This window comes from Grammomys surdaster, unplaced genomic scaffold (assembly GCF_004785775.1).
Source record: "Grammomys surdaster isolate TR1022 unplaced genomic scaffold, NIH_TR_1.0 164, whole genome shotgun sequence".
Classification (NCBI taxonomy): Eukaryota; Metazoa; Chordata; class Mammalia; order Rodentia; family Muridae; genus Grammomys; species Grammomys surdaster.
In genome coordinates, this window is record NW_021604612.1 from 4095981 (window position 1) to 4109423 (window position 13443).

The following is a 13443-nucleotide window of genomic DNA, read 5'->3' on the forward strand; positions in this document are numbered from 1 at the left end:
TCATCTACCCATTCATTCATTCACTCACCCACTCATTCATCCATCCATCCATCTATCCATCCATCCCATTATCCATCTCTCTGCCCATCCATTTATTCACCCACCTGCCTGCCTATACATCTACCTATTTATCCATCTCTTTATCGATTCATTCAGTCATCTGCCTGTCCATCAAAACGGTGTGTGTGATATTGCGAACAACACTCTTGCTCCAGTGGTATGGAATAGGGACATTATTAGGATGTACTCAGGAATGTTAGAAGCTAATATAAATAATTATGTTATGCAGCCAAAGCACCCGGCACTGGGTTGTCGAATTTACAGACGCTCACAAGTGATAACTTGTTTTATTGGGATCTGACTGCCGCACCCAAATGCCACACCTTGAATTCTTCCTTGGGCAGAGGTTAAACATCCGGCTCAGTTTAATTATCTGGGGTTTTCCGGGGAGGGGAACGGTGATGGAGACTGGGAGAGAAGGCAGGGTCGGCTTTGGACAGTGAGAGGAGACAGGGAACCCAGTGGGAGAGGGGAGGGCCGCCTGGGACCATCCTCTCAGACAACCGAACTGTTAGAAGGGTCTTCAGCTGATCTCACTGATCTCAGTGCTCCATGCCGTGTGTCCATGAGAGAGGAGAGGCGGTGACGGCACAGGCTGGGCTTAGGGACATAGTGCTGTCCTGCTTTCCTCCACGGGGACCGGCCCCCTCTACGTCAGGATAGTACGCTGCCGGATGGGCATATTGACCTGGCTCTGTAGCCAGTTGATGTAGTCCTCCTGCGGCATATGGATGATGTGTTCTCTCACAAACTGTGGGGTAAACACAGAGTTACTCTCAGTGTCTGGTTTGAAAGCTAGGCTAGACCGCCACGCCCAGCCTCTCCTTGACATCCCAGGAGCCTTTGTAAGTGAAATCTGGGATGCCCCCGACGACCTGGACACTCATATTTAGGGTGGTGCAGAAGTCACTGAGACTTTTTGCGTGGCTGAAATGTATCATTTGATGTTGGGATACATACATAAATAAACATGGCTATGTTAAGCACGGGTTTTTAATGCACATTTCTTGATTTACATGTTTGGTGAGGACTTGTTGCCTTGATGTTTATTTTGTACTGTGGAAATTTATGTTAGTCAGAGGAACAAATTTGAGTTACTTTCTTTTTAGAAAAAAAAAATATTTTTCATTTTATATGTGTGAGTATACGTGTGGGGAGGCCGGAAAAGGGAATCAGATTCCTTGGAACTGGCATGACAGGTGGTCGTGGATGACCATATCAGGGCAGGGAACTGAGCCCAGTCCCCTTGATATCTCTGCAGCCCTCTGATGTTCTTGTTTGAATTCAGTATAGACAATGTGTTTGTCCTAGGGGCTAACGGATGTCCAGCGCAGGGTGGCTCGGGAGAGACAATGGTTCGCTGAGAGCCACCACTGGAGCTGATCCTTTTTACAAGACTCAAGAAAGCTGCTGTTTGAACTGTCAGTTTCTCTTATTGTGCCTGGTGACACCCATTTCTTGATTTGAGTTGTGACAGGGACCAAAAGGTGGACAGGGTAAGACAACCAGTGATGGCCGTCTCCGTGGCTGGACTGAAAGCGGCTCTAACACAGTTCTGGAAGCCATACTTGTACCAACACCGTCATGGCCAGTTTGTTGGGCTGCTGGTCTGATCCATCACACCAGGGAATGTCCCGGGCGATCTGGTGCCCTCTTCTGGCTTTGGTGGGCATCAAGCACGCTTGTGATCCTTGTATGTACATACAAGCAAAATACGTGTACACATAAAACAAAAATAAATCTCAGAAAGAGAGAGAAAACCACTCAGATTTGCTGTGGTGGCTCTTCTCAGTTGTCAACTTGGCTACCTCTGAAATCAACTAAACCCCAAGCCACTGGAGGTGTGTGTGTGTGTGTGAGGGGGGATTATCCACGTGAGGGAATTTTTCTTAATTAAATCGTTTGAAGTGGAAAAAAGCCACCTTTGATCTGGATCTTTTCAGGTGGGAAGATAACACCTTTGATTTGGGCCAACACCTTTCTGCTGGCAGCCTACACAGAAGACATGAAAGAAGGGAGCCCCTCTCTTTGCCGGCTTGCTCTCGCTTTGGCTGGCAAGTCCGTTCCTTCCCTGGCACCAGAGACTGCTTCTTTGAAGACCAGCTCAGACATCCAGCCTCGTGGGCTGCATAATGGTTGGTAGACAGCCATTGCTGGGGTTACAGGACATAGCAGGGCTACAGCACATAAAGCATTCTGATGAATCTCCTTTCTGTATATACATATTCACTCTAGATGGTGTTGGAGAGAGAACCCCGATGGATGCATTTGCCTTTTGTGAACAGACCAATGCTTTCAAGGTTGAGTAAAGTGGGCTGAGTTTGGAGTTCTGGAACATGGGGCTGTGGAGGTCTACAGATGTCGGGGCTGTGGAGTTTGGGGCCATGGAGCCGAAGGCTGTGTGTTCATCCAGCATATTCCTCTGACCTTCTGGCTGATGTCTGCTTCTTCAGTCACCTCAACAACCCTCTTGCTGGGAAACACTTCTGTAACCAGCTTCATGTAGACGACGCTTACCAAGAGTTCACTGGATATGAAGGCATGAGCTTTTATAGTGTTGGAAAAACCAAACATGTCTCACTGGGATTTAAAAAAAAAAGTATCGATCAGAACGGTCCTGGTTCTGGCTCACAAGCGCGTGTCTGAGTCGGAGTGATGCAGACCTCACTGTCTGAAACCTCGGTTAGTCTGCACTGACCTGTACTTTGGGCCAGACTGGTCGTTTGGGAAAAGGGCCCCGCTCCAGTTTCTTGCTTTCATTTTAAGCTAATTTTAAACTCATGCTGTTGACATTCACCCAAGAAAATTTCAGGAGAGCAAGAAAACCCAGCTAGGTACATATTTTTTTTTCTCTTTTACTTTTTAATATCTTAACAGTTCATCAGTGTGTATTCATTATATAGAGATGGGGTTATAATGGCCCAAGAAGAACATGCTCACTGACCATGTCTCTTGCTAATTCCCTCTCCTGTCCGCGCTCCCATAAGCCCTCTTAAATTTTCATGTCATGTGTGCGTGTGTGTGTGTGTCTGTGTGTATGTTTATGTGAAATCTAGGTTCTACAGAGAGAAGTTTTGGTAATCTAGCTTTTAAAGCTTAATATGACAATGCTAGTTATGTCCACTTCTCTGTAAATAGGCCGTGTCTTGCCTGGGGCCTTCACATGGGTCTTCTTCTTGTGGCTGTGTCTTGTGGCTTCTCTCCATGGTTCTGACTTCTCAATGTTCAAGTCCAAGGTTAAATCTTCCCTTTGTCAGTTGCCTTGGTTAGCTAGGTCCTCCCTGCTTTGCTTTAAACCTGGATGCATTACGGGGCATCCAATGCACCTACATCACCATCCGCCCCACACTTGCATCACCGTGCATCCAGCACACCTGGGACCTCATTGACATGCCAATTCTGTGTTGGCAAATTTGGTCTGGTGCCTGAGGCTCCACAGATCCCCCCAAGCACCCAATGAGAGCCACAGTGCCGGCCCATGAACTCACCACACGTTCGGACATTCGGTAGCATGCTTTGAGATGCTGGTTTCAAGGACAAACCCACTTACATCCCCTCCAACCTCCCTGTCTCCAGGGAGTCCCACCAACATAGACTCTAAGGACCCAAGGGCCTGAATAAAGAGTAAGAGCTCCCGGAGGGCGGGGTCTTTGTGCTCTGGGATGACTGGGTCTACCACGCTTGAGCAGTGATTGGCTGAGAACGCCCGAGGCGCTGTGGGGGAGGGGTGCTCATTACCTCAATGGCCACCGCGATGTCCGGGGAGCACAGCTCCCAGATCCGCAGGTCCTGGAGCACCTTCAGGAGGACGTGGGGCCGGATCCTCAGGTCCAGGTTCTCGCCAAACTTCTGCAGCTTCGTCAGGATCTTTTTGGCAGGCCGGAAGTTCTTCAGGTCCTCAGGGAGTTTGGACAACAGATCAAAGTACCTTCCAGCCGGAGAGGAGAGAGGCAGTTAAGGAGCCCAGGAGGGGGCCAAGTCCCTTGGTCCCTCTTCATTTTCTTTTCTACTCCTCTTGGGTTGTTATGGAGGCAGCCTGAGGCTCTACCTGGGGGACCTGTCGCCTAAACCCTGTTTCTGTAGGGTCACACAGGAGGCAAGTGTTAACTTTTAAGGGGAAGAAGGAGCTAGGCAGGGCTAGCTTCTGTTTCACGGGTTAAGGAGGAAAGGCGTGCTTTAAAAGGCTGCACTGGTAAGATAGCTTTCTATAAAGCAGCTAGTGTAGAAATCCAGAGAACAAAATGGGGGAGGGGCATTTAGGATTCCTTTCTGACTGTTAATCATGCCGGGATGGACATGGACACATCTGGGGGTGTTTTCTGGGTGACAACGGCAGCAGCAATGATGATGGTGGTGACGGTGGTGGTGATGACGGTAGTGATGGTGATGACTGTGGTGATGGAAGTGATAGCGTGTCCATTTTTTGTCGCCGTGATAATAAGCTCGGCTGACAGGCTGTGTCTCGTGCCACCGCTGGGAAGCGTTGTTGAGATGGTAGGACAGTTGGGTTCTAGCCCGTATCTGTCTAACATGCTAACCTACCTTAGCTCTAGGAGCCTGCTTTCAATGTGGTCAGGGCTTACTTGGGACAAGTGATAGATGTCACGGCCTTACAGACCGTCAGGGCCGGCAGGTACAGCGTTTGCCACCCATGCCTGATTCCCTGAGTTTGATCCCCAGAGCCCACAGAAAGGTGGAACGTGAGGAGAGAATCCACAGTTGTCCTCTTACCTTGGCGCGTGCCCCCAACTTTATCTCCCCCACTCCCAGTGCACTAATAACTCAATGATAGAGTTATGTAATTTATGATGACGAAGATGAAGAGTGCCGTCCTCCATCATGCATGGGATATGGTAGAAGGCTTTGAAGGAGACCGTCGCCCACCCAACGTTCTTGGATTCTTGTTTTCATACTTACGGAATGTACTTGTCTAACACACAGTGGGTGCTTAGCGGTTAGTATCCAGAGAACTAAGAAATGACTGGATGAGTAAGGGGCCCAGCTGAGCACCCTTTGTTGGGGGCTTCATGTGAGTTGATTTTAAACCTGCTGTGGCGGCCCCTGTTACCCAAAAGACCAACAGCTCTGTCGTTAGACGGGCTCCGAGGTCGGAAGCTCAACACTAATTCTTCACTCTAATATCTCTGAGTTCGTTTTTAACCCTTCTGCTTTCCTCCCAGACAGGGAGGGTTATGAACTAACTCCCCTTCCCAACACACACACACACACGCACGCACGCACGCACGCACGCACGCACGCACGCACGCACGCACGCACGCAGGCACGCAGGCACGCAGGCACGCAGGCACGCAGGCACGCACGCACTCATGCATATTTGGGAGCCCGTGAATCTTTGGGGATAGCTCTGCCTCATCAGATAGCAAAGCTCTGGAGGAGTGAGGCATTATGGGTAATTCCTCCACCTCTCCTATGGTTCAGGGTCGCCCTGGCAACCTCACAGCAGTGAGACCGCGGGAGGGATTCTGGGTTCACTTCCCCCTTTTGCTCCTGTTTTTCTTAGATCTTCCTTTACTCGTCCTGGCAGAATGGGGGTTGTGACATGATATGTCAGACTGACTCAATATGGCAGGCGGGTGAGCAGTTTGGGAGCAGGCAGAGGCTCACGAGCCCTGTGTCCACCACGTATAGACAAGTGTGGCCTGGGACGAGGGAATGGACTCCTTGGAGTCTCAGTTTCCTTGTGAAATAGGGGTGTCATGTGTCTCTCCCAGGACTTGGGGGATAAATATGTAACATTAAATTTTCTTAGGGTATAGCCTCTGCCACATCTGTCATTCCCTCAGTTCATGGTGATTTCTTACAGTTGGTCACTATTTCCTTTAAAAACACTCTTTGTCCTGTTTTAATTGACATAATCACTGACGTATATCTAGGACACCTGTTCGACATGTCAGGACTTTTTTGTTTTGCGACTTTGTTCTTTTAAGACAGAGCCTTACTATGTAGCCTTGGCTAGCCTGGAGCTTACCGTGTAGACCAGACGGCCTTGGACTCACAGAGATCCACTTCCCCCTGCCTTCTCGGTACTGGATTAAAGCAGTGTGGCACCATGACCAGCAAACGTCAGAACTTGCATACGATGTGTGATGTCCCAATCTGGATGCTTAGTACACTCACTAAACATTCATCCAGTGAGAACTTCTCCAGTGAGAAGACTCAGCATCCACCCTTTCAGTTATTCTGAACCGCTCAGGGCCATCACCCTGCCATGTGGCAGCCCCCAGCCTCCACTATGTGGCTGCCTGTGCTTCTGTGCACTGAGGTACAGTGTTCCTAGGGTATGTCTGCCTGTGACTGCATCCCCTGAGAGATTTCATTATTTTGTGGGGTTATGCAGTGATAACGTCACAGAACGCAGACTCTACAGACATTGCTTTGATGGACAGGTTTGGTTGCTCTTCAGTGTGTGTGTGTGTATAGGGTTGGTGCCGTGAACTCTCCTCATTTTTAAATCTGAACCAAACACAAGGTAAACTGTGAAACCCGGGACAGTTTTCATGACTTGTGGTTCTGAGGCTGATAGGTGTCCCGATGACTGTGCTTGGATCGGGAGGGTGAGGGTGAGGGGCACCCAACTGGTGGCCAACGGTAGCTGGAGGAGACATCTCATAGCCCCAGAGACCTCAGTGTCTGGTCTGCAGGGTCTTACCAGTGGTTGGCAATCTCCTCCGAATCTCCCTTCACTACCGAGACCTGGTGCCTCATCTTTGATATGTCCTTTTGGAAGTTCGAGGTGACAATAAAGGAGTGGAACTTCTGGAGGCCTCGTTCCTCCTGGCGCCTGTGAAGTCGTGTGGAAGAAGGAGAAAGCAGTCAGACACACAGATGGCCCCTCCTTCAGCCACCCGGTGGGCTCTTTCGGAAGTGGTGGATCCATCTCTCCTGCCACCGGGCTGTTGTTACATTGTAAATCATGGCCAGGCCAGGGTGGGCTCCTACAGAGGTCCCGGATCCACCTCTCCTTCCACCGGGCTGTTGTTACATTGTAAGTTACAGCCAGGCTTTCCTGACAATAGCTCCCTTCAAGGCTCTGAAATGATTTTTTGCTGCCTCTAAGAGATGACTATTAAATTCTGTGTGTGGAGCACACTGAGTGTAACTGCCAGGCGCACAGTAGGTGCTTAACTTGTGTTGGTTCTTCTCTCCTCTAGTCTTATCATTTGCACACGTGCCCTCCCTCCAAAGACAATTCACGCTTTATGTCCGTGGCTCATGCCCCCCCAACCCAGTGCCCACACTTTGCATCTTAGAAATATTCCTTGAGGTCCCACATGATACAAGGTCCTACCCTTTCCAATGGCATCATCATGCTTAGCACTTCACGCCTCTTCCCCGTGATCAGAGTGACCTCTGGGACAAAGTGTGACCTCTGCTGGTAGGCTAGTGAAGCCTTTATGATCTGGCCTCTCTGGCTCTCTGATCGCCTCTGCCCTCTGGGATTTTGCTTTTTCGTGGGAGTTCTTTCCTTTCCTAACTTCCTAGCTGGAGTCTTGTGTCTGGGTCCTGTTTTACTGCTTTGCCATGTACAGAGCCTTTGTTACGAGACTCCTCTGAGTGGTGTAGGGGTCTAAATAATGCCCCTCACCTGTGGGGTTGCTCTGCAGCATAAATGGTGAAGAACAGCAAAGTTCTTAACTCAGAGGGAGAGCACAGTATGTAACGCGGTACCCTGGAGGTGACCATCACTGCCGTTCGCTAATCTGAGAATGTTTCCTTTAAAATGATGTTCAGATGACTTTCCCAGGTCGGGGGCGGGGGATCAGCTCTCTATGTCTCCTCAGCCCTCTGCTGTCCCCCAACACAGGCTCTCCATGCCCTGTGTGGTACCCATCTCTCTCTCTAGACAGTGAGCTCTGAGCAGGAAGGGAAGGTGAGGGGTCACCTGGGAGCTCCGATGAGATGGGTGAGCTCCCTGGGACACCATAGTTAGGAGATGGGCTGAGGTAAGGAGAAGGAGCCCAGTGGCCACTTAACGTTGAACCCCACGGGTGGCATTTTGACTTCGTGTGAACTTCTTGCCCCTACCAGAGTCCCCAGGTACATTCCTGCTTTGAGGGTTTGGGTGTAGTTTCCCTGCCACCTTGGATAATTCTCTTCCCTGTTCCTTCTCCTCTGGGTTCCTCGATTTCTGTCCTGAGCATCCTAAAGCCACCTCCTTAGAGAGGACTTCCTGAATTACCCAGCCTGACTCAGGATCTCTGGTTTCTGGCTCCTCCCCCTCCAGCTTCTCTTCTCACTTACCTCTTCCTGCTCCTCCTTCTCCCCTTCCTCCCCTACTCCTCCCCTCCTCTTTCTCCTTTGCTGTTTCTCTCCCCACTTCCTTCCATTCTCATCTCTTCCCACACAGGATGATCCTAACTCATGTCTCTCTACAGATGCAGAGATTTCATTTCTGTTTTCCCAGAGGCAGAGTCAGCTCCCCAAGAAGCGGGCAGGGTTTGTCTCTTTTGCCATTACTCTAAACCCTGGCCTCTGGACACATGCTGAGCATGCAGTAGGTGACAGGTACCGGTCCCTGCAGTGAACTGGACATATGTGGGCTCTTACTTCCTGAGGATTTCCATCTTGTCTTGTAGGCAGAAGCCAGCCTCCTGGGCTACGCTGTAGAACTTGGCCCGCATGGTGTTACACACCCCGGTCTTGCAGTAGATGATGTCACGGTTAGCTCGGCTGTTGACAAGAGAACAGTTGGGGAACAGGGCCCAGTGGATACTCCTGGTCCCATTGGCCTCCCCCAGCCCAAGATGCCCCAAAGTGGGAACTGCTGGTGTCCAACCAGGCTCTTCCTTTACACAGTGAGCAGCCTCCCCCAGCATCCCCTTAGAAGGCTGGGAGAATGGGAGGTACCCAGGCCTTATACGTGAGTCTACAGTGAGGCAGCTTCCACGGGAGCCCAGCAAAGGCAAGGGCAGTGGGCTCTACCTCCATCTCTACCCCATCTCAGCTGCATGGCCTCAGGTGGGACACTGCACGTGGCTGACTCTCTGCCTGTTGCTGTGTAAAATGAGACAGTGCTCCCGAGAGGCAGGAGACCTGGGGACTACACAAGTCCACGCCAGTAGGATGCAGCCCGTGCACTGCCAAGGGATCACATGTCACTTTCTATAGTGCCTGGTCTGTGAGACCCGTCTCCCTCTGTCCTGTCTATGGGTTCGGGGAACCTGGTCTGCACTGAGCTATGCCCATGGTCCCGAGAGACAGAGGATGTCGTTACTACAGTGAGGTCTGCCTCTGGCCCACTCAGTCCACTTCCCCACCTGGCTTACCTCTTTGACTTCTTCTGGGTCACCTGGATGTGGCTTTCTCCACTCGTAGTGCTGGATCGCTCGCTGAAACACCAAGGGGGGGCAGTTTCTAGTTGTTTCCATAAGAGGTCCCTCTGTGGCCCTCCTGGCATGTGTTAGGGCCCCAGAATTCAGGCACAGTGGAGACTCTTAATCTGGGCACCAGGGTCCAGCGCCCATCGGTGCGATCCATCTCCAGTCTTGGACCTTGTTCCTGTCACGCTTTCTGCCTGGAGTGTCCCCCTCACCCGCTTTCCTCCATCTCTACAGTAGTTGTTTTGTCTTGTGGTCCATAGTGAGCCCTCACCCTCAGACTTCTCACCTTTGACCTTTTGCCTCAGCATGGTGTTGGGACAAAATGCATCTTCATAGGTGCATGCTGGTAAAGGGGCGGCAGAGACTCCACCCCCACCCAACCCTACGCCACCTTTGGTGTTCTTCCCTGCAGACTCAGTTTATTCATGGAGATGCTTTTCTAAGCCCGGTCCCCAGGACGGCTAATCCAGGTTGTCAACTTGACCACACCTGGAATGAGCTATAGCCGAAGCAGCCGGGCACTCAGGGGAGGGCTTTTACTTGATTGGTTCACTTGAGGTAGGAGGACCCACCTTAAACTTACACCACACCTCCTGGTGACATGCTATGGAGACGGAAGAAGGAAGCCTGCTTGCCCTTACCCTTTCTGGCAAGTTCATCTATCCTGCTGCAGGGGCATTCCCTTCACTGCAAATAGAACTCACTTCCTCAGGATTCCAACACGGACTGGGGACAAGCCGAGACCTCCAGCCTTGTAGACTGAACATGTACTGGATTCTTGGCCTTTCCTTAGGGAGATGGCTGACCACAGCCTAAGTCACTCTAATATGCCCTCACCCCCCCCCCCAGCCCTTTAGGATACAGCTTTTGACTCTTTCTAGTTGTGGAGCAATTAGGACCCCATCCTGCAGGTCTCAGCTTAAATACTAAGCTCAGCGGAGGTCACGACCTTGGTGGCCAATGGAATTCCCGCCCCTCCTCCATTTTTTTCTAGAATACTTTCCATGGCCACGGCTCTGTGGCCAATCATGGTGCTATTCAAGGGATGCCTGTTACGTCCTCAATTCTCAACTATAGAAAGAATTCAGGGATCCCTGGAGACACACTGTTAGCATTCCTTCTAGGCTCCACCCCACCGCTACCTGGCAACAGCCAGGTGTGCCTGACTCAGTATAAAAGGGCTGCTCATTCCCTTCTCTCTCTCTTACTCTCTTACCCTCTCTGTCCCTTCTCTCCCCATCCCCCCCAACTCCACGTGTTCATGGTGAGCCTCTACTCCTCTCTCTCTCTCTCTCTCTCTCTCTCTCTCTCTCTCTCTCTCTCCTGTCTTCCCAACTCCCCCTCCCCATGCCCAAAATAAACTTTACACTATACTATACCCATTGTGTGGCTGGTCCCTCAGGAGGAAGGGGTGCTTCAGCACGGGCCCACAGACACCCCTTACCGCGCTTCCACCAAACAGATTCCTGGTTCTTGCTTTTCATATACATATATATATAATACAGTACAGACAGAGAAGAAAACTTGCACGTCTGTTTACCTATCCTTTCACTGAGGAGGGAATGATGGACAATTGGATATCTCATGACAGTGGTGGGAGGCTGTCTCCAGAACCGTTCCTGCTCAGTGCTAATCCAAAATCAGTGCTTGTTAGACCCGCTGTGAAGGCTTACTCTATAATTCAGGGCTGAGGAAGCTCAGAGAATGCTCCAAATTGGGAAGCAAAGTAATCCAGCAACCTGTATCACCCTTGACGCCTTTGGAATCCTAATCTATTGCCAGCATTTATGACATCCTTCTGAGGGATCTCCATCGGCTTCCTTGGACTTGCTAAGGGCCCAAGGTACAAGGACGTCCCGGTCGGATGTCCGAGCATACAGTGTACTGGTGCCATCTGCTTACTGAAGCTTCCAGACCTAGTACAGCTCCTGACCCACAGAGGGGACCCAGGAAGGTTCCAATCAGGGGGACCGACTCCGTGTCACATGACAGACTACTCCAGGAAAGGCAAGAGGTAAACTCCACTCAAAGTAAGGTCCTCTAGGCCTATGTGTATTTGCCCCACGGTATCAGGCTGCAGATCTCGGGTAGGCAAGATGAAATTTCATTTTAAAATAGAAGGCAAGGAGTCACGTGGCATGCTCTCTCAGCTGTGTCTCTTCATGGGTGGGAGAGTTCAGTGGAACTCATGGGATTGAGATGTCGGGGAGAAGTGTCTGGATGCTCACTGTCAGCCCCCCCCCCCCCCCGGGGGTGGGGAAAGGAACCTGTTTTCAGTGATGTCAAAAGAAAGGAAAGGTGCTCCTCCCAGACCTTCTCCCTGGGCATCTGTGTGGTAGTCCTCAGACAGGACTGGCATTCCCCCTTCCTTGTCTCTGTGCCCCGCCTACACCCCCTTCCTTGCCTCTGTGCCCCGCCCACACCCCCTGCCTGCCTCTGCGCCCCGCCCACAGCCCCACCCCATTCGCCCCCAGCTGCTGCAGGTTTCAGAATTTCCTACCTGGACTTGTGTGTAGTCTGCCATTCCTTCCACCCGTACTCACTCTTGATTTGCTTGACTAAAGACAGGATGCTGCAAAGCAAGAAGAAGCTTTTAACGAAGTGTCAGATGCCAGTTGCCCGGTAGCAGCCGGTGTCAAGGGCGGGACCAGATGCCTCCTCCCCAGTGAGCTACAGAGGAGGCGCAGTGGAGGGAATGCTTAGGGGGTTTGCTGAGAACACAGATTCTGGGCCACACGTCCAGAGATTTGCTGGGCCAAGGACTCCCTCCCTTCCCTAGAGTCACACACCAAAGGCCAGGGTGATCCACCCCCTTTAGAGAATTGCAGAATCCCAGAAACACACACATAGATACTGGACAACTGCACCTAACTCCGGAACTCACAGCCAACTTACACACACACACACACACACACACACCACACACGCACACCACACACACCACACAATTATATACACATTTCTAGAATTAAAAAGGTACCTAGAATTTTACATACACAACAGGAATTATACACAAATGTATAGACAGATGGGACATTTGTAAAGCACACCCAGAATTCCACATTTACCTAGAATCATACACTTACCCCAAATCACACACACACCTAGAATCACACACACACACACACCTAGAATCACACACACTCACCTAGAATCACACACTCACCTAGAATCACACACTCACCTAGAATCACACACACACACCCCTAGAATCACACACTCACCTAGAATCACACACACACACCCCTAGAATCACACACTCACCTAGAATCACACACTCACCTAGAATTCTACACTCACCTAGAATCCCACACTCACCTAGAGTTCCACTCACACCTAGAATTCCACACCTATAGAGTCTCAATGCTTCTGTAAGTCCCCCCCCCCCAATATGAGCATCTATACAGAAGCCCAGAACTACATTCCCCATGGAATGCTATACTCAGTCGAATTGCCAGGGCTTGGAGACAGAGCCCACTTGAAGGGCTTACTGGAAACCAGAGCTGCTTTGGGGGTTCTGCCTTGGTAGGTCTGAGATGAAGTCTAGATGCCGGTGTCTCCCCAAACACACGGTTCTGGTCCCTAGCATCATGTAGAAGCCATCAGTACATGTGACAAAGAAGCCATCTTCCTACAGCCTTGGGGCTGGGCTTTGGTGGGGCAGGTTTTTTAGAGAGGTCTCTGTGAACCTCTCAGCCTGTCAGCTGACCTCAGGTGCTGTGTGAAACGAGGGAAGCCAAGGCTTTTCTTGTCCCTGTGAATCTCATAGAAGCTTCAGTATCCGATGCTTTACTGGGTTGGTGAGATTTCACTTTTTTCCGAGAAAGAATTAACAAGGAAGGGCGATTTCTACTGTTTCTCTGTAGCTGTGGGTATCATCGATTCAAATGCAGAGTCCATGTGAAAGATTTCTCCAGGGTCAGGTGCTTCATGAACCACATGGGAGTCATCATGGATGTTCAACATCTGTGAGGTGAGCTGTGCTGGGTAGGTTTTATTATATTATATTATATTATATTATATTATATTATATTATATTATA

At 50.5% G+C, this 13443-nt stretch overlaps 1 protein-coding gene across 2 annotated transcripts in view; it reads right to left on the minus strand.

Moving 5' to 3' along the window:
- Positions 1-521: 521 nt before the first annotated feature.
- The window catches only part of Ccdc60 (coiled-coil domain containing 60), a 169910-nt gene continuing 156988 nt past the window's right edge, over positions 522-13443 (minus strand). The window contains exons 9-14 of one of the 2 annotated variants that reach the window (XM_028765524.1): positions 11902-11973; positions 9348-9410; positions 8629-8751; positions 6731-6862; positions 3799-3988; positions 522-811 (exon numbers count right to left, since the gene is read on the minus strand). In XM_028765524.1, coding sequence (XP_028621357.1) covers positions 710-811; positions 3799-3988; positions 6731-6862; positions 8629-8751; positions 9348-9410; positions 11902-11973 — 682 coding nt within the window. In that variant the 3' untranslated portion in view covers positions 522-709. The remainder of the gene's footprint in view (positions 812-3798; positions 3989-6730; positions 6863-8628; positions 8752-9347; positions 9411-11901; positions 11974-13443) is intronic. The other variant, XM_028765523.1, reaches the window with a different exon arrangement.